Below are 22,574 nucleotides of genomic sequence, written 5' to 3'. Positions count from 1 at the left end.
CAAAAGAAAAAGCTGAACTATTTTCTTTATTATAAAATATTGCCACGGAATTCTAAGCAAATCTTGCCTGCTAAATGACTAGTGTAGCCCACACTTTCTAAATCTTAGCTAGCAGTCATCATGAATCAAGTCGACAATCTACTGGCAAATTCTTTTCAATCCTTTTCAGAAGAGAAATTATAGATAAAACGTATCAGTGCACATCTGCCATTGGACATAAACATAACACAACAAGTCGGAAATCGCAAATTCAACAATGAGTGGTTTGGAAGGAATCAGTGGTTGCGTTCAAAACAACTGGAAACTTGGAACTCTCAGACTTCAGTGAGATCAAGACAACTCAGGAAAAAAATTAGCTCTGACTGGGAAAATACGCTTTAAACGGTCATCCAACTCAAAATTCAAAGTTGGGATCTCGGACCTCTTTCTAGAGCTCTGACCCGAAGATAGTTGACGTCATGATTCAACCTTGTTTTTTTCTGAGTTCCCAGTTGTCTTGAAAGCACCATAAATCCAGAGAATATCAGACTTTGATGACAAAGTTTGATGACAAAATTTGCCCACAAATGACCGCCGTGCCACCTTCCTGTTCAAGTGAGCAAAGCACAACAAGGTGAGTCCAAAAATGTATTGTATGCTGCTGCATAAATTATGTAATAAGCCAGGGAGATATGTATACTGTAGCTAAGAAAGTAATACTAAGTGTGTGTTGTGTAGTAAGCTGTTAGTAGCCCATGTGCCTCACCCTAATAATGTGGTCTATTTTCCCCTCTTAATTTCACCTACTGTTTTGACTTGGTGGTGCACATGTAGCTTATAACTTGTTTTAGGGAAATGTAATCATTGAATATTGCAAGAGCTTTCATTGTCTGCTTATATGCCCCCTTTATTTGTCCTACGGTTCTGACTTGGTGTACAGGGAGAAAACTATAAGAATGGCACATATTCTGAATTATGTCGCTGTACATTTCCAAAGTGCTGAACAAACAGTCATATGGACTACGTCTGTCCTAGTTCGCTCATTAATGTCTTAATCGAAATTACGGATTGCCTCTTATCCGCTTGTCGTCCCATAATACCATTGTTTGTACATCTCAATTGTCAGTAGAAACCACATTTGTTTAAGCAAGTCAACCATATCAGCTATGTTTTTTTAATGCAGTGAATGAGGCTGAATGAACTGGTTCGCTGCCAGGCAAGGCTCCGCTGTAAGCTAGGTGTAGCAGTGCAAAGGATTCGCTCTATGGTGCTGAAAAGAAGGCTCGGCTGTTGGGACAGCTTTATGTCGGCCCTAACAGTTTGTGGGAAGCGTTTTTCACCGTTATAGTGTAGTTAATGAATTGTTTAGTGTTGTGTTCTGTTGTGTAGTAGCTTTGCTGGCATGCATCTAAAAAAAATGTTTGGGGAGTTTGCCCGTGGGGTGGTTCTGAGGAGTATTTCTGTGTAATAAAGCCCTTTTGTGGGGAAAAAAATCATTCTGGTTGGCTGGACCTGGCTCCCCCAATGGGTGGGCCTGGCTGCCAAGTGCTGCACCACTACCCACTGCTGCACCCCTGCCCAGTCACGTGCAATCTATAGATTAGAGCCTAATTTATTTATTTCAATTGATGTATTTTCTTATATGAACTGTAACTCAGTAAAGTCTTTGAAATTGTTGCATGTTGCATTTATATTTTTGTTCAAAATAGATAGCCATCTGTGGGTTAAAGAATTGCTATGTGTAAGGTCCCAGTCAAACAATGTTTTTGTGATTCTGTATTCTGGCATATTTATTAGCTAAGTGGTGTTGGAGGGCCAGTAGGAGGCACCCTTTCCCCTGGTCTAAAAAATATCCCAATGATCCAGGGCAGGGATTGGGGACATTTCCCTGTGTAGGGTGCTGTCTTTTGGAAGAGACGTTAAACGTTGTCCTGACTCTCTGTGGTCACTAAATATCCCATGGCACTTATCGTAAGAGTAGGGTGTTAACCCCGGTGTCCTGGCTTAAATACCCAATTTGGCCCTCATACTATCACAGTCACCTAATCATCTCCAGTTTACAATTGGCTCATTCATCCCCCTGTAACTATTCCCCAGGTTGTTGCTGTAAATGGGAATGTTTTCTCAGTCAACTTACCTGGTAAATTAAGGGTTATAAAAATAATATATTTACAGTTGAAGTCGGAAGTACATTTAAACTCAGTTTGTCACAATTCTTGACATTCAATCCTAGTAAAATTTCCCTGTCTTGGGTCAATTAGGATCACCACTTTATTTTAAGAATGTGAAATGTCAGAATAAAAGTAGAGAAATTGATTTATTTCAGCTTTTATTTCTTTCATCACATTCCCAGTGGGTCAGAAGTTAATATACACTCAATTAGAATTTGGTAGCATTCTTTCCATAGAGGGGTCATATTAATGTGTAGCCCAAACCGTTCGGATGCTATAGACAGAAGTTGGTAGATCGGCGGTACTGACTTCAGACGAGTCGTGTGACACTTGTGAGGGCCGTTGAGCACAACAGAGAACAACACCTTGTTCATGAGTCTCATATTTCCATAGAGGGGTCATATCTGTTTGTAGCCCAAAACCGTTCGGACGCTACAGACATTTTCTGGAAAATATACATTTTTGGGATGTTTCCTGGTCTGACAAACGACACTGTAGCTCTGCCACTTTCCAGATGCAGATGCGGAAGGCTGACATTGGCGGACCTAATGATTGAGACGCAGCCTATATAAAAAAAAACATATCTCCATCTTAAACTGACGGATTTTGATGGGGATTTTTTTTATTATGCTAAATTAAAGAGATGTTTGCTTAAACAAAAGGTGAATTAAGATCACATATAACTGTTATCCTGTTTGCTCTCCCAGGAGAGAACTTCTTTAACATCGACAGTGGGCGAAACGCGCCCCTCCACTCGCCGCCCTCGGAGCACTACACCATCGTGTTCAACGTGTTTGTCATGATGCAGCTGTTCAACGAGATCAATGCCAGGAAGATCCACGGAGAGAGGAACGTTTTTGAGGCCATCTACCGTAACCCCATCTTCTGTAGTGTGGTCCTGGGAACCTTTGTCCTGCAGGTACAAACACACATACTGTACCTACTGTAGACACACACAGACAGACATAAACTCACACACATAAACACACACATCACACACAGTCTTGTACAGCTACCCTTGTGGGGACACACAAGTCAGTCCTATTTTACCCTAACCCTAACCTTAACCCTAACCCTAACCTTAACCCAAAAACATAACCTTAAACTTAACCCGAAACCTAAACTTAACCCTAACTCCTAACCCTTAACATAATTCTAACCTTAACAATAATTCTAACCTCAACCCTAAACCCCCTAGAAATATAATTTGACCTCATGTGGACTAACAAAATGCCACAAGAATAGTTAAACACGTCCACACACACACACACACACACACACACACACAGACTGTAAACTCAGGCCTGGAATTTCATTATTTTATGGGCAAGGCCATTTAGCCTTCAATTAAAAACTAGCTATTCTGTTAATAAAAAACACAAGTGTATGTTAATGTACGTACATATTTAGCCTACATGTCGAAGTGTAGGTGATAGCATTTACACTACCGTTCAAAAGTTTGGGATCACTTAGAGATGTCCTTGTTTTCCATGAAAACATACATGAAATGAGTTGCAAAATGAATAGGAAATATAGTCAAGACGTTGACAAGGTTATAAATAATGATTTTTAATTGAAATAATAATTGTGTCCTTCAAACTTTGCTTTCGTCAAATAATCCTCCATTAAATAATCCTCCAGTAATCGAACCCCCACAATGGAGGATCCTCCATTTGCAGACCTTTGGCATTCTAGTTGTCAATTTGTTGAGGTAATCTGAAGAAAGTTCACCCCATGCTTCCTGAAGCACCTCCCACAAGTTGGATTGGCTTGATGGGCACTTCTTACGTACCATACGGTCAAGCTGCTCCCACAACAGCTCAATAGGGTTGAGATCCGGTGACTGTGCTGGCCACTCCATTATAGACAGAATACCAGCTGACTGCTTCTTCCCTAAATCACTATTTAGTTCTTGCATAGTTTGGAGGTGTGCTTTGGGTCATTGTCCTGTTGTAGGAGGAAATTGGCTCCAATTAAGCGCCGTCCACAGGGTATAGCAATGTGTTGCAAAATAGAGTGATAGCCTTCCTTCTTCAAGATCCCTTTTACCCTGTACAAATCTCCCACTTTACCACCACCAAAGCACCCCCAGACCATCACATTGCCTCCACCATGCTTGACAGATGGCATCAAGCACTTAGCGTTGCCAACTTTCTCACTACCAAATAAGGGACAAAAGCTGGCGTGCCAGTGCACGGTGCCACGGCGGTGTGGGTATGATGTTGTGTGAATGAATGAATATACAGTGTATATTCTTATTCAATTGGAAAGGCAAAAACAAATTATATTCCATTTAGTCTATAGCTTTACTAAAATGGGATCATTTTGTAAACTTATGTGAATAAACCTCAATAACTTATCAAAGAAATTACAATTTGGACCTTTACAGAAAAAAATAACATTTCAAAATGAGGAAGAGGGGCATGAGTCACTCACCAAGTCTGCTTTTTCCATGGATATTTTTTGCTGCTCTTGACTGATTCAAGCAGTCCTTTTGTGGTGTCCTGTCTGGCTTTCTGTATTTCTTCCCGGCTAGCACAAAACTCTTCATAGAGTTGGTCCATACTGACTGTCTGTCATTTTGAGGGCAACCCCCACCTGATCCAGGTCAGTGAAGGAGAGCTCCTCATAGAAGCCGATCGGTTTCAGTTTCACCATTACATTTTCTGGTGAGAAATCAAACCACTTGTCAATGTATGTAATGACAGTGTCATAGAGCTTCACAAAGTCCTGTTGCTGCTTGGACCTTTGTGCTGATAATTGTTTGTCCATCCGCTGCTTGGTCTGGTATCCAAAAAAGCTGTCCTGTTTTTGCTGAAGCATCTTCATTTTGAACTTTTGGACTTCCTCCAAAGTTGGCATTGGCATTATCTGCTGCATAGGCTGTGATGTGTCTAATGTCCAGTTCATGCTTTTCCAGACAGTTCATCAGAGCTTGATGTATGCCATTTGCAGTTTCATCACTGTCTTCACTGTCACAGTCAAGTAACTTGCACTGCACTCCAGCAGACACAGAGAAATATCTCACGCACACTGGAAACATTTTTCTATTTCCCTTGTTTGAGGCATCACTGAGAAATACACGTGCTCACCTTCGGTCGGGGACAGATCATCCAAAATATCCTGCACAGTCTTTGGTCCTAAAACATTCATTGTAATCATCTCAGATTTTGTTCTTCCCAAGTGCATCTTCTTCACAACATTTGAGTCATGAAACAAAGCACCGTTGAGCTTAACAAGACAGTCGGTGCTATTGTAGCTGAGTCCGTGTTTAACCGTATGGTACACATACAAGGCTTCACTTGCCGCGATTTTTGTCATTTTCCGCAGTAGACGTCACTAAGAATTCACCGATGTGTGCACAACTGAGCAAGAGGACAAGTACGTGAGAGTGTCTAGTTTGAGAAACTAGTCCTCAACTGGCAGGCCTCACTAGTCCTCAACTGGCAGCTTCATTAAATAGTACCCGCAAAACACCAGTCTCAACGTCAACAGTGAAGATGGTGGCCTTCTAGGCAGAGTTGCAAAGAAAAAGACATATCTCAGACTGGCTAATAAAAAGAAAAGATTAAGATGGGCAAAAGAACACAGACATTGGACAGAGGAAGATTGGAAAAAAGTGTTATGGACAGACTAATCGAAGTTTGAAGTGTTCAGATCACAAAAAATAACATTTGTGAGACCGGATCTCAACCCTATTGAGCTGTTGTGGGAGCAGCTTGACCGTATGGTACGTAAGAAGTGCCCATCAACCCAATCCAACTTGTGGGAGGTGCTTCTGGAAGCATGGGGTGAAATCTCTTCAGATTACCTCAACAAATTGACAACTAGAATGCCAAAGGTCTGCAAGGCTGTAATTGCTGCAAATGGAGGAATCTTTGACGAAAGCAAAGTTTGAAGGACACAATTATTATTTCAATTAAAATCATTATTTATAACATTGTCAACCTCTTGACTATATTTCCTATTCATTTTACAACTCATTTCATGTATGTTTTCATGGAAAAAAAGGACATTTCTAAGTGACCCCGAACTTTTGAACGGTAGTGTATATATATAACTCCCAGTCATTTATTGGGTAAAACACCATCATTTCTGCATCACTGTACCTTCTTCAGGCTTCTTCAGGGTCAATAAATGACAGGGAGTGTGTATATATATATATATATATATATATATGAGTGTATTTATTTTTATAGAGTGTATTTATTTTTAAAGCTTCTTTAGATCTTGCCTCTTTCTACATTTCTGAAGAATATTTTAATCTCTGTCATATGAAACCACTTTTGAGAAGGGTGTTTTCATTTTAATTGCATTTTGGAATATTCACGCTTATAGCCTACTGCTGTGTGCACATTGCTGCGTTTATAATGTGAAGAAATTGCCTAATAGTTGATCAACATTTTAAGCTAAATGTTCTGATCTGTTGCATCAGCCTCATTGCTTTTAAAAGTTTTTGTTGATGTACAGTGGTTGTATTAATTTGGGATCTATCATGTCCCACAACTGACCCAGAGTCTGTTTGGAATATTTCTTGCACAGAAAAAGAAGCTGACCAATAGAATAGGTCAACTTTTGTACTATGGGGGATAGTAGATTGACATAGGTAGTGCTTCTGCTGTTCGTTAATCATCTTGTTGGCTGACGAAAAGAACATGTGGACAGTTCTTCTAACATATTCGATAAGAAGGATGTGCGCGATTGCATCCCTAATGTGTCCATCTTCACTTGAAGCCTACTTCAGAGCTGCGATGCCTTTGAGAAGTACCCAATCAGGTGACAGGCATTGGCTAATAAGAATTGAGATATCTGAGGGCGCCATGTGAGTGAGAGGTGCTTCGGAATAGGCTACAGCAATTGGAAGCCATAATTATTATGTTTAGCCCAAGGGCACAGTGGCCACTTTGGCCCCATAGAAAACATTTTTTAGAGGGCCTTAGGGCCTGGGAAAGTCGAGACCTGCCGTAAACCCATCTTCGTTAGTGTGGTGTTTGGCAGCTTGATTCTACAGGTACTCATTCTGTGGCTCTGTCTCAGATTGTCATTGTCCAGGTTGGAGGGAAGCCCTTCTCCTGCACCGCTCTGACCATCGACCAGTGGCTCTGGTGTGTGTTCATCGGAGTGGGAGAGCTGCTTTGGGGACAGGTAAGACACACAAACACTCTCACACACACACAGATGTAAAATCTCTTCAGCTCCTTGCTTATGTGTGCGTGCGTAGCTGTAGTGTGCATTTGTATGTATGTGTGTGCGTGCGTGTGTGGCTGTGGTGTGTGCGTGCATGTGTGTGTGGCTATGGTGTGTGTGTGCGTGTGTGATGCAGCTGGTACAGTAGGTGCCAGGGAACTGTTGCTACGCTGAGACGGGTTCTGGAATACAAAGCAGCCGTGTTCCATGGTTACCGTCACAACAGTCACCGTGGTAATGAGCGCTGGCGCACATAAAAGCAGCACTGCCCACATTTACCCGCACCCCAGAGGACGAGAACCCAGCACGATACTCCCTCTACGACTACACACACAAACACACACACGTTCAAAGACACATGCACACACACTTCTCTCTCTGCACACACACACACACACGTTGAAAAACACACACGATGTTCCCTTCGCATCTTCACACACACACACACACACACACACACACACACACACACACACACACACACACACACACAAACACAAAATCCTACACTTGCCTGCACACACACACACTCACAGGCATACATACAGAGAAAGAGATCTCATATGGTGTATTGACAGGTACCATACCCTTAAAGATGAGCTTCCCCACACAGCCAGTTGCCTGAGTTCAGGTAGGAGGTAGAGAGAGAGAGAGTAGAGAGAGAGACAGGTCATGAGCAGATGAGCTCCCACTTTTTTCAGCGTGTTTTTAAAAAAAAAATAGATTTAGAGTTAGACAAACTTGGATTTTTTTGGCAGGGACATATTCTGGATGCTATAGAACATAACCTTAAATCAAAACTCCAAACCTACAACCTGATTTTGGATGGAATTACCTGGAATGCTTCCTACACCCAAGGATTATTATTCCCAAGATATACAGCAAATGCTTTGTCAAACAAACAGAAACCTGAAAACACCATCCAACCTGGAACTGAGTGAGTAATGCTTATTCTGAAGCTTTTTTTTACTTTCAAAAGCCAGAAGAAAAATACATTACAATGGTATATTTTACTTTATAAGGCCTGAATGCTAAGGCTTCCAGGCTTGCTAGGAAATAGAGATACAGCTTCAATTAGCACTGGCGTGTGAAACGAAAGGTGTTAAATCCCTTGAGCCCAGCAATGGCAGGAGAGCCCCAACCAAGGCCTTAGAAGCACCCTCCTGCTGTTTAGAGGTAATTAAATACAGAACCCTCTGTATGTAAAGAATAATAAGACACGAGAAGAGTAAAAAATGAAGCTCCTTATGGAAAATCAAGAGAGACTTTATGCTGACTATTATAAAAATGAGAACATAAGCAACCTTATCTTCCACACAGACCATCCCCTGGCATGGCACAGTGCTATATTAACATACTGTTAAGAGGGGGGTGTTACCGATGGGTGGAAACTCAGGATACTAGATAACGAGGACTCTGAGTCAGCTAATATAAATCTCTATAAGTCTGGAACAGTATTGGTACAGGGCAACCGCAAACCGTTTCAGCTGGACTTTTACCTAATCAACGAAATAGCTCGGCAGGAGAAGCTCTCCCTTGAGAAAGATACCCCCACCCCTAGCATGTCAGACCAGACCTTTTCATTATATAACCCCACAGACGAGCAACCCAAAGTTGAAAGTCAACCTCCAAGCACAGAATACTACTCCCTCATTGAAATGAGGGATAAATTCACCCAGCTGGAGGTAAGGCAGGTGGAGCTGGAACAGCAGGTGATTACACCCCAGTCAGCACAGACCCAGACAACAGTCCAGCACAAAAACACCCCCATAACTAGAGCTGGAGAGTTGGAGGTGGAGAGAGACATATCTGCACTCTGGACTGTAGTGAGACAACATCTATAGGAGAAGGAGCAGAAGAAGAACAGAGCACTAGAGAACAGAGCATTAGAGGAGAGGATCAGACTGCTGGTGAGGGGGATGTCATGTGACAGAGAACAACCCACTAGAGAGGTGGCCACCCCCACAGAAAAGCCAGCAGAACAGCCCACCTCAGCTCCCGACAAAAGTCTCGACATTACAGCAGAACAGTCCACCGCAGACCCTGATCATGTCGACTACAGGACAGACAAATGAAGAACCACAAGTCCAGGGGATCCCGCCACCCTGATAGCCCTTCTGACAACCCCCCCACACCCACTAAGGACATACACAAGACACAGATTGTACTCAAATGGGAAATGTATACATGAAAAAAAACTTTTTCTCAAACAGAGTGTCTAAACTCTGGTGTTCAAACACCCAGCGCGCCCTAGACCTTCTGTCTGAGGACCAACTAGGGTCACCCAGCCACATAATAATACACACAGGCACAAACAACCTGAGAACACAGCACTCAAGGGAGTGATAGAAAAAGCTTCTTCTACCTACATCCAGACCACAACACCACCAGCCACATCCACCTTGCTACCACGAAAATACTTCCACCCTGCTACCATACAGCGGGTAAACGCAAGTATTTCCCGTGACTCTACCTCTAAACCAAATGTTTACCTGGCCCACCACTCCACCCTGGACTTGAACAGCCTTTATGACCAGGTCCACCTATACAAGGCAGCAGTGCCCACCTTCAACCGGACCCTAAAGGACATCGCTCTCAAACGCAGCCCCAACACTTCACACAGGAGCAACAGATCAATAGACACCCTACCCGGACCAGCAAGAAATTCTCCCAGACCTCCAGGACCCCCCCGGACCGACACATAGAGGGCCCACGCCGAGAGGACCTACATCCAGACCACAACACCACCAGCCACATCCACACCCCCACCCCAATCAATCAACACCCCAACCAAGTCAACCATGCCCACACCCCATTTAGGCCCCCTCAGATCAGGCCTATGCCCCTCGTGCCCACCCCATGCCCCCCACTCTCACAAAGAGGGCCTCAACATGGAAGTCACACATACGTCCTGGCCGTGGCAGGCAAACAGGCCCAACCCCCACTCTTACACTAGCCCAAGCCAATGGCATATACCAGATTCTCAGCAGGCTCTGCTCACACTTACTTGTCAAACCACATGGCCAAACCACATGACCAACAACATTGGACACTTCATGGAACACAAAGCCTTCACTATCTCTTCTTGGAATATCCAAGGCCTGAGGTCATCTGCCTTTGGCCTAAAGAGCAGGAACCTGGACTTCACCAAAGAAAAATACAGACATTGTCATCCTACATATATGGTATAGAGGAGACGGACCCACTGGTTGCCCTCTAGGGTACAGAGAGCTGGTAGTCCCATCCACCAAACTACCTGGTGTGAAACAGGGAAGGGACTCAGGGTGTATGCTAATTTGGTATAGAGCAGACCTACCTTGCTCCATTAAAGTAATCAAAACAGGAACATTTAGCATTTTGCTAGAAATTCAAAAGGAAATTATCTTAAGAGAGAAAAATGTCCTCCTGTGTGCTACCTACAGTTGTGGGCAAAAGTTTTGAGAATAACACAAATATTAATTTTCACAAAGTCTGCTGCCTCAGTTTGTATGATGGCAATTTGCATATACTCCCTATTTGCCATGCAAATGAATTGAATTCCCAAAAAAACATTTCCACTGCATTTCAGCCCTGCCACAAAAGGACCAGCTGACATGTCAGTGATTGTCTCGTTAACACAAGTGTGAGTGTTGATGAGGACAAGGCTGGAGATCACTCTGTCATGCTGATTGAGTTCGAATAACAGACTGGATGCTTCAAAAGGAGTGTGGTGCTTGGAATCATTGTTCTTTCTCTGTCATCCATGGTTACCTGCAAGGAAACACGTGCCGTCGTCATTGATTTGCACAAAAAGGGCTTCACAGGCAAGGATATTGCTGCCAGTAAGATTGCACCTAAATCAACCATTTATCGGATCATCAAGAACTTCAAGGAGAGCGGTTCAATTGTTGTGAAGACGGCTTCAGGGCGCCCAAGAAAGTCCAGCAAGCGCCAGGACCGTCTCCTAAAGTTGATTCAGCTGCGGGATTGGGGCACCACCAGTACAGAGCTTGCTCAGGAATGGCAGCAGGCAGGTGTGAGTGCATCTGCACGCACAGTGAGGCGAAGACTTTTGGAGGATGGCCTGGTGTCAAGAAGAGCAGCAAAGAAGCCACTTCTCTCCAGGAAAAACATCAGGGACAGACTGATATTCTGCAAAAGGTACAGGGATTGGACTGCTGAGGACTGGGGTAAAGTCATTTTCTCTAATGAATCCGCTTTCCGATTGTTTGGGGCATCCGGAAAAAAGCTTGTCCGGAGAAGACAAGGTGAGCGCTACCATCAGTCCTGTGTCATGCCAACAGTAAAGCATCCTGAGACCATTCATGTGTGGGGTTGCTTCTCAGCCAAGGGAGTGGACTCACTCACAATTTTGCCTAAGAACACAACCATGAATAAAGAATGGTACCAATACATCCTCCGAGAGCAACTTCTCCCAACTGTCCAGAAACAGTTTGGTGACAAACAATGCCTTTTCCAGCATGATGGAGCACCTTGCCATAAGGCAAAAGTGATAACTAAGTGGCTCGGGGAACAAAACATTGATATTTTTGGTCCATGGCCAGGAAACTCCCCAGACCTTAATCCCATTGAGAACTTGTGGTCAATCCTCAAGAGGCGGGTGGACAAACAAAAACCCACAAATTCTGACATACTCCAAGCATTGATTATGCAAGAATGGGCTGCCATCAGTCAGGATGTGGCCCAGAAGTTAATTGACAGCATGCCAGGGCAGATTGCGGAGGTCTTGAAAAAGAAGGGTCAACACCGCAAATATTGACTCTTTGCATCAACTTCATGCAACTGTCAATAAAAGCCTTTGACACTTATGAAATGCTTGTAATTATACTTCAGTATTCCATAGTAACATCTGACAAAAATATCTAAAGACACTGAGGCAGCAGACTTTGTGAAAATGTATATTTGTGTCATTCTCAAAACATTTGGCCACGACTGTATATTCCCATACTTTAATGAAGACAGCTTCTCCATCCTGTAGGGGGAAATCAATCATTTCCAGCCCCGGGGACATGTACTAGTCTGTGGCAACCTAAATGCCAAAACCGTACAAGAACGTGACACCTTCAGCACACAGGGGGACAAACACCTGCCTGGAGATGACAGCATTCCCTCCCCCATGTGCCCCCCTAGGCACAACTATGACAACATAACCAACAAAAACAGGTCACAACTCCTGCAGCTCTGTTGCACGCTGGGTATGTACATAGTCAATGGTTGGCTTCGAGGGGACTCCTATGGTAGCAACACCTATAGCTCATCTCTTGGCAGTAGTGCTGTAGACTACTTTATCACTGACCTCATCCCAGAGTCTCTCAGAGCGTTCACAGTCAGCCCACTGACACCCCTATCAGATCAGAGCAAAATCACAGTCTACTTGAACAGAACAATACTCAATCATGAGGCATCAAAGCCAAAAGAACTGAGTAATATTAAGAAATGCTATAAATGGAAGGAATGTAGTGTGGAAACCTACCCAAAAACAATTAGTCAACAACAAATTCAATCCCTTTTAGACAACTTCCTGGACTAAATGTTCCACTGTAATAGTGAAGGTGTAAACTTGGCAGTAGAAAATCTAAACAGTATATTTGACCTCTCCGCTTCCCTATCAAATCTACAAATTTCAAACAGAAAACCGAAGAAAATTAACAACAATGACAAACTGTTTGATGAAGAAAGCAAAACCCTAAAAAAGAAATTGAGAAACCTGTCCAACCAAAAACAGAAAACCTGCGTCTACGCCTTCGCTATGGTGAATCACTAAAACAATACAGAAATGCATTATGGAAAAAGAAGGAACAGCACATCAGAAATCAGCTCAATGTAATTGAAGAATCCATAGACTCTAACCACTTCTGGGAAAATTGGAAAACACTAAACAAACAACAACAAGAACAGTTATCTGTCCAAAATGGAGATGTATGGGTAAACCACTTCTCCAATCTTTTTGGCTTTATAACAACGAACAAACAGCAAAAACATATACATGATCAAATACAAATCTTAGAATCAACTATTAAAGACTACCAGAACCCACTGGATTCTCCAATTACCTTGAATGAACTATAGGACAAAATAAAAACCCTCCAACCCAAAAAGGCCTGTGGTGTTGATGGCATCCTCAATTAAATTATAAAATATACAACTTCCAATTGGCTATACTTAAATTCTTTAACATCATCCTTAGCTCTGGCATCTTCCCCAATATTTGGGACTAAGGACTGATCACCCCAATCCACAAAAGTGGAGACAAATTTTACCCCAATAACTACTGTGGGATATGCGTCAACAGATACCTTGGAAAAAGCCTCTGCATTATCATTAACAGCAGACGTGCACATTTCCTCAGTGAAAACAATATACTGAATAAATGTCAAATTGGCTTTTTACCAAATTATCGTATGACAGACCACGTATTCACCCTGCACACCCTAATTGACAAACAAACAAACCAAACAAAGGCAAAGTCTTCTCATGCTTTGTTGATTCCAAAAAAGCCTTCAACTCAATTTGGCATGAGTGTTGATGGAATAGTGTTGGGGGAAAAACATACGACATTATGAAATCCATGTACGCAAACAACAAGTCTGCAGTTAAAATTGGCAAAAAACATTTCTTTCCACTGGGCTGTGGGGTGAGACAGGGATGCAGCTTGAGCCCCACCCTCTTCAACATATGTATCAACAAATTTGCGAGGGCACTAGAACAGTCTGCAGCACCTGGGTTCACCCTACTTGAATCTTAAGTCAAATGTCTACTGTTTGCTGATGATCTGGTACTTCTGTCACCAACCAAGGAGGGCCTACAGCAGCACCTAGATCTTCTGCACAGATTCTGCCAGACCTGGGCCCTGACAGTAAATCTAAGTAAGACCAAAATAATGGTGTTCCAAAAAAGGTCCAGTCGCCAGGACCACAAATACAAATTCCATCTAGACACCGTTGCCCTAGAGCACACAAAAAACTATACATAGCTTTGCCTAAACATCATCGCCACAGGTAACTTCCACAAAGCTGTGGACGATCTGAGAGACAAGGCAAGAAGGGCCTTCTATATGTCGTGTCTTTAGCATCATTAAAACGAAAGACATGTTTATCAAATAACTCTCTGTAATTATTATTACGCGGTTAAACTGATTAATCGCGTAACTGTAATTAACTAGGAGATCGGGGCACCAAGGAAAATATTCAGATTACAAAGTTATAATTTTCCTAATATAACTTTCAGATATTGTAATATCTGATCGACTAGCCTCCTTTAATGATGTGTTAGTTTACCTCACGTTAGTCTCATTCCAAACGTTGTAAATTGTTGGTTATCTGCACGAACCCAGTCTTCACTATGAGTCATCCATACATCAATTGTCTTAAAATAATTTATTTACTAAACTAAATAATTAAACAGAAATGCAAAACAAACAGATATGGTTACAAGGAAATGATAGGAGAATGTGCCCTAGTGGGCTAAACCGGCATGGCGGCTTGTTATAATAAGAAAGGGGGTTGGGCTTGAATGAAAGAGCGGGAAGACTGAGGAACAGAGGAAGCAGCTATGCCATTTTAAATACAGTATCGTATGCATTCTAAATTACCGCCCATTTGGAAAAGAAAAATGCAATAAATATTTACTCTGAGCTGCGCTTCGGTAGGTTGGTCGTAGATGCTGGCCATGTTGGCCAACAGAGATCTTCCTGTCCTCGGAAGAATGTCACTGGTGGTAAAATGGATACGTTGTAGTATCTTCGTCGTGTGTTAGACTGGATACGCCATCCGTCCTTTCCTAGCCCACGTCTACAGCGGCCACTGCTAACTCAACGGCTACGAAGTATCACTTCTGTAGTGAATAGGTTCAAAGTTCATACCATTCACAACCAAAGCTCATGCTGAGGTTGGCTTAGTTCTGTACTTGACATGTGAGTCCTTTAAACGCAGAGGCTGCAGACCTCAAGTACCCGGAACAGGCTGAGGAACAGTTTGTCACTGGCTTATATAGTCGCGAGGGGAGAAGGGTATGTTTCATTGTTTATAACCCCTGTCTCTTCACAGGGGTGGGCCACTGATTGGTCAGGGCTCTTTCCTTATGAAACCCCAATCCTCTCATTTGGAAGCTAAAGTTACATTTAATATCCTAACAAACAGTTTCAATATCAAACATTTAAATTGCATAACAATTCCATGTGAATTTCATAACTAGAATGTGTAGACTTTCCCAGGTACAGTTTATGTCGTCCTGTCATCAGTCATAATGTCTCAGATGACAACCGAACTGACATCCATACTCATTAAGTACCTGGTATATTTCCAACTGGTTCTATTACTGAAATATGGTTCCTTTCCCCCAACTTGTTTGATGTTCCCAGACTCTCTATATTTAACAAAGGCTATTCAAAAGTCCTTCAGTAGGGTCAGAGAGAGAAGGAAGGGAGAAAGGTATTTATGGGGGGTCATAAACCTTACCCACAGGCCAACGTCATGACATATGCCAACAAAAGGAACATAAAATTCAACATACCAATTAGGATCTGTCTAAAAATACTTGAATCAGTTATAGAACCCATTGCCCTTTATGGTTGTGAGGTCTGGGGTCCACTCGCCAACCAAGAATTCACAAAATGGGACAAACACCAAATTTACGTTGTACACAGAATTATCTTCTGTGTACAACGTAAAACACCAAATAATGCATGCAGAGCAGAATTAGGCCAATACCTGCTAATTATCAAAATCCAAAAAACACCCATTAAATTCTACTACCACCTAAAAGGAAGTGATTCCCAAACTTTCCATAACAAAGCCATCACCTACAGAGAGATGAACCTGGAGAAGTGTCCCTTAAGCAAGCTCGTCCTGGAGCTCTGCTCACAAACACAAGCAGACCGCACAGTGCCCCAGGACAGCAACACAATTAGACCCAACCAAATCATGAGAAAACAAAAAGATAATTACTTTACAGATTGGACAGAATTCACGCAAAAAATAAAGCAAACTAGAATGCTATTTGGCCCTAAACAGAGAGTACACTGTGACAGAATACCTGACCACCGTGACTGACCCAAGGCATAGCCTTGCTATTGGGAAAGGCCACTGTAGGCAGACCTGGCTCTCAAGAGAAGACAGGCTATGTGCACACTGCCCACAAAATGAGGTGGAAACTGAGCTGCACTTCCTGACCTCCTGCCAAATGTATGACCATATTAGAGACACATATTTCCCTCAGATTACACAGATCCACGAAGGATTCGAAAACAAACACAATTTTGATAAACTCCCATATCTACTGGGTGAAATACCACAGTGTGCCATCAAAGCAGCAAGATTTGTGACCTCTTGCCACAAGAAAAGGGCAACCAGTGAAGAGCAAACACCACTGTAAATACAACCCATATTTAAGTTTATTTATTTAACCATTTGCACATTGTTACAACACTGTATATATACATAATATGACATTTGAAATGTTTTTATTGCTTTAGAACTTCTGTGAGTGTAATGTTTACTGTTCATTTCTATTGTTTATTTCACTTTTGTTTATTATCTACCTCACTGGCTTTGGCAATGTTAACATAAACTCAGCAACAAAAAAATGTCCTCTCACTGTCAACTGCGTTTATTTTCAGCAAACTTAACATGTGTAAATATTTGTATGAACATAACAAGATTCAACAACTGAGACATAAACTGAACAAGTTCCACAGACATGTGATTAACAGAAATTGAATAATCTGTCCCTGAAAAAGGGGGGATCAAAATCAAAAGTAACAGTCAGTATCTGGTGTGGCCACCAGCTGCATTAAATACTGCAGTGCATTCCTCCTCATGGACTGCACCAGATTTACCAGTTCTTGCTGTGATATGTTACCCCACTCTTCCACCAAGGCACCTGCAAGTTCCCAGACATTTATGGGGGGAATGGCCCTAGCCCTCACCCTCCGATCCAACAGGTCCCAGACGTGCTCAATGCGATTGAGATCCGGGCTCTTCGCTGGCCATGGCAAAACACTGACATTCCTGTCTTGCAGGAAATCACGCACAGAATGAACAGTATGGCTGGTGGCATTGTCATGCTGGAGGGTCATGTCAAGATGAGCCTGCAAGAAGGGTACAACATGAGGGAGGAGGATGTCTTCCTTGTAACGCACAGCGTTGAGATTGCCTGCAATGACAACAAGCTCAGTCCGATGATGCTGTGACACACCGCCCCAGACCATGACAGACCCTCCACCTCCAAATTGATCCCGCTCCAGAGTACAGGCCTCGGTGTAACGCTAATTCCTTTGACTATAAACGCAAATCCGACCATCACCCCTGGTGAGACAAAACCGCGACTCGTCAGTGAATAGCACTTTTTGCCAGTCCTGTCTGGTCCAGCGACGGTGGGTTTGTGCCCATAGACGACATTGTTGCCGGTGATGTCTGGTGAGGACCTGCCTTACAGCAGGCCTACAAGCCCTCAGTCCAGCCTCTCTCAGCCTTTTGCGGACAGTCTGAGCACTGATGGAGGGATTGTGCGTTCCTGGTGTAACTTGGGCAGTTGTAGTTGCCATCTTGTACCTGTCCCGCAGGTGTGATGTTCGGATGTACCGATCCTGTGCAGGTGTTACACGTGGTCTGCCACTGCGAGGACGATCAGCTGTCCATCCTGTCTCCCTGTAGCTCTGTCTTAGCCATCTCACAATACGGACATTGCAATTTATCGCCCTGGCTTCTTGCCTCCTTGCAGCATGCCTAAGGCACGTTCACACAGATGAGCAGGGACCCTGGGCATATTTCTTTTGGTGTTTTTCAGAGTCAATAGAAAGGCCTCCATAGTGTCCTAAGTTTTCATAACTGTGACCTTAATTGCATATCGTCTGTAAGCTGTTAGTGTCTTAACGACCGTTCCACAGGTGCATGTTCATTAATTGTCTATGGTTCATTGAACAAGCATGGGGAACCGTGTTTAAGCCATTTACAATGAAAATCTGTGAAGTTATTTGGATTTTTACGAATTATATTTGAAAGACAGGGTCCTGAAAAAGGGACATTTCTTTTTTTGCTGAGTTTGTTTCCCATGCGAATATGAATTGAATTGAATTGATAGAGATCTCTATAAACCAGGTAGAACAAACTACTGTCAGTCTCCCTGTATCAACCTATAACATTACATCTACGATGATGGCCTCCAGTGAGTGTGTGCGCGGTTGTGTGTGTGGGTGTCTTTGACAGCATAACCATTCAGAGGTGACTAAATGAATTTGAGTCATCATGACTTGTTACATAAGTGTCCCATGTGTGAAATGCAGACGAGAACATAACACATACACATCAGTATCTATACCTCCACCCCAAGGAATGGTACAGCAAGAGAGTTTACCATCCTTCTCCCGACACCACAGTTTGTTTTATCCAATGCACTATATAAGGAATAGGGTGATATTTGGGCTGTAGCCTCAGTCTGTTGGGTTCAGTGCTGGGGCATGCTGGTTAGGCAACTGTCTGCTTAGCCAATCCAGGTCTTCGTAACAGTCACATGAGGAAAAACTGGCAAACACAGAATTAAGAAGAACTATTAAATAGAAATAGTCATCAAATCAATTAAAATTGTATTTGTCAAATGTGCCGAATACCGTGAAATGCTTACTTACAAGCCCTTAACCAACAATGCAGTTTTAAGAAAATATAGTTAAGAAAAAATATATAATTACAATAATGTACAGGGGGTACCGGTACCAAGTCAATGTGCAGGGGTACATGTTAGTTGAGGTAATATGTACATGTAGGTAGGGGTAAAGTGACTATGCATAGGTAATAAACGGTGAGTAGCAGCAGTGTAAAAACAAAGGGGGGGATGTCAATTCAAATAGTCCGGGTGGCCATTTGATTAATTGTTCAGTAGTCTTGGCGCTCCGGTACCGGTTTCCGTGCGGGAACAGAGAAAACAGTCTATGACTTGGGTGACTGGAGTCTTCGAAAAAATTGGGCCTTCCTCAGACACGCCTAGTATATAGGTCCTGGATGGCAGGAAGCTTGGCCCAAGTGATGTACTCGGCCATTCGCACTACCCTCTGTAGCACCTTACGGTCGCATGCCAAGCAGTTGCCATACCAGGCGGTGAAGCAACCGGTCAGGATGCCCTCTGGTGCAGCTGTATAACTTTTTGAGGATCTGGGGACCCATGCCAAATCTCTTCAGCCTCCTGGGGGGGGGGAAAGGTGTTGTCATGCCCTCTTCACGACTTTCTTGGAGTGTTTGGACCATGATAGTTTGTTGGTGATGTGGACACCAATGAACTGGAAACTCTCGAATCGCTCCACTACAGCCCCGTCGATGTGAATGGGGGTGTGTTCAGACGACTTCTTTCTGTAGTCCACGATCATCTCCTTTGTCTTGCTCACGTTGAGGTAGAGACACTGCCAGGTCTCTGACCTCCTCCCTATAGGCTGTCTCATCATTGTCGGTGACCAGGCCTACCACCGTTGTGTCGTCAGCAAACTTAATGATGGTGTTGGAGTCATGCTTGGCCACGCAGTCATGGGGGAACAGGGAGTACGGGAGGGGACTAAGCATGCTCGCCTGAGGGGCCCCCTTATTGAGGATCAGCATGGCAGATGAGTTGTTGCCTACCCTTATCACCTGTGGGCGGCCTGTCAGGAAGTCCAGGATTTAGGTAGGTTGCCTTCCCTTTCTTGGGCACAGGGACTATGGCGGGCTGCTTGAAACATGTAGGTATTACAGACTCGGTCAGGGAGAAAATATCAGTGAAGACACTTGCCAGTTGGTCCACGCATGCTCTGAGTACATGTCCTGGTAATCCGTATGGTCCTGCGGCCTTGTGAATGTTGACCTGTTTAAAGATCTTGCTCACATCGGCTACGGAGAGCATGATCACACAGTCGTCCGGAGCAGCTGGTGCTCTCATGCTTGCTTTAGTGTTGCTTGCCTCAAAACGAGCTTAAAAGGCATTTAGCCCATCTGGTAGGCTCGCGTCACTGGGTAGCTCGCGACTGGGTTACCCTTTGTAGTCCGTAATAGTTTACAAGCCCTGCCACATCCGATGAGCATCAGAGCCGGTGGAGTAGGATTCACCCTTAGTCCTGTAATGACGCTTTGCCTGTTTGAATGTTCTTCTGACGGCATAGCTGGATTTCTTCTAAGCATTCGGATTAGTGTCCCACTCCTTGAAAGCGGCAGCTCTAGCCTTTAACTCAGTGCAGATTCTGCCTGTAATCCATGGCTTCTGGTTGGGATATGTACGTACGGTCACTGTGGGGATGTTGTCATCAATGCACTTATTGATGAAGCTGGTGACAGAGGTGGTATACTCCTCAATGCCATTGGATGAATCCCGGAACATTTCTCAGTCTGTGCTAGAAAAACAGTCCTGTCACGTAGCATCCAAGTCATCTGACCACTTCCGTATTGAGCGAGTCACTAGTACTTCCTGCTTTAGTTTTTGCTTGTAAGCAGGAATCAGGAGGATAGAGGGCGAGGGAGAGGTTTGTACACGTCTCTGTGTGTGGAGTAAAGGTGGTCTAGAGTTATTTTTTTTCTCCTCTGGTTGCACATGTGACAGCACCGCTTCTGGATGAGCATTTTCTTGTTTGATTATGGCCTTATACAGCTTGTTGAGTGAGTTCTTAGTGCCAGCGTCGGTTTGTGGTGGTAAATAGACAGCTACGAAAATATTGCTGAAAACTCTCTTGGTAGATAGTGTGGTTTACAGCTTATCATGAGGTACTCTTCCTCAGGCGAGCAATACCTTGAGACCTCCTTAATATTACACATCGCGCACCAGCTGTTATTGATAAATAACGTGTGTGTATCTCCATGCTTGCAAAACCATAGAATTACAGTCATTTAGTAGGATCTCTGTGTTCAACCCTGACTTTAGTCTGGGCCTGAGAAATGACCTTACATTAACTTCAGATCCTGAAGGGAATTGATAAGGCAAACTAATCACTGGGCGAACTAGAGGGCATGGACTGAATTAACTAATTTCAAACCATGAATTGAATTATCAGTTAGTGAACCGATTATAGGTTCAAATGAAGAGTTATTAATGCCTGCCAAGAAATATGACGGGAGAAAAAAAACACTGGCACTTTTACATATAGATCAGACGAGGTGTTAATTTCAGGTCAGAACTCTTTAAAATAGTATACTGCAGAGCGGTGTGTGTGTGCGCTTGCTTGTGTGTATGGGAGTTTTTGAAAGCATAATATTTCAGAGGTGACTAAATTAATTAGAAGTATTTAGTAGTATTTTTTTATTAGGTTCCCCAATAACTACTGCTAAAGCATTACATAAGTGTACCATGTTCGAAATGCAGACAAAAGAACCTAATATACACACCGCATCACATTACCATAGTATCTATACGTCCACCCCAAGGAATGGTACAGCAAGAAAGTTTGCCATCATTTTACTGACACCACAGTTTATTTCAGGCTGCATCCCAAATGGCACCCTGTTCCCTCTCTATGTGGTGCACTATATAGGGAATAGGGTGACGTTTGGTATGTAACCTCAGTTCGTTGGGTTCAGTGTTGGAGCATTCTGGTTTGTCAACTCTCTGCTCAGCCAATCCAGGCCTTAGAAACATTCACATGAGGAAAAACTGATTGGCCCCCACATAATTAAATAGAACCATTCAATAGTCATGAATATGTATCTCCATTCAACACCATAGAATTATAGTCATTTGATAGGATCTCTGTATTCACTTCAGATCCTGAAGGGAATTGATAAGGTGAACTAATCACTGATAGAACTACAGGGTGTGGACTGAATTAATTCATTTCAAACCGTGAATTTAATTTAATTATGAGTTAGTGAACGGATATAAATTCACATGAAGAGTTATTAATGCATGTAATAGCCTGCCAAGGAATATGATGTGAGAAAAAAAACACTGGAGCTTTTACATATATATCAGATGAGGTGTTCATTTCAGGTCAGAGCTCTTTAATAGTATACTGCAGACATAGAATTAGGAATACTAGAATGGACATTAACCTTCTTATGATGGTATAAAAGGTCCTCCCTATTCTACTGTCATCGTTTGTCTATGGAGATTGCATGGCTGTGTGCTCAATTTTATACACCTGTCAACAACGGGTGTGGCTGAAATAGCCAAATCCACTAACCTTTGTATATATATATGGATACCCCTTCAAATTAGTGAATTCGGCTATTTCAGCCACAGAACCCTGACCTCATGATTTTGGAATGAGATGATTTTTGATTGAGATATTCGACA

The 22,574-nt window shown here is 43.0% G+C and overlaps 1 protein-coding gene across 5 annotated transcripts in view; it reads left to right on the top strand.

The window, feature by feature from the left end:
• Positions 1-22,574, top strand: part of LOC115150301 (plasma membrane calcium-transporting ATPase 1) — a 148,398-nt gene that overhangs the window by 108,878 nt on the left and 16,946 nt on the right. For all 5 annotated transcript variants that reach the window (XM_029693438.1, XM_029693433.1, XM_029693440.1 and 2 more), the window contains 2 exons: positions 2,858-3,069; positions 7,188-7,295. In XM_029693438.1, the coding sequence (XP_029549298.1) occupies positions 2,858-3,069; positions 7,188-7,295 (320 nt within the window). The remainder of the gene's footprint in view (positions 1-2,857; positions 3,070-7,187; positions 7,296-22,574) is intronic.

This window comes from Salmo trutta, chromosome 16 (genome assembly GCF_901001165.1).
Source record: "Salmo trutta chromosome 16, fSalTru1.1, whole genome shotgun sequence".
NCBI classification, from domain to species: Eukaryota; Metazoa; Chordata; class Actinopteri; order Salmoniformes; family Salmonidae; genus Salmo; species Salmo trutta.
Note: the sequence above shows the minus strand (reverse complement) of the source record. Positions and strands in the feature narration are given on the sequence as shown.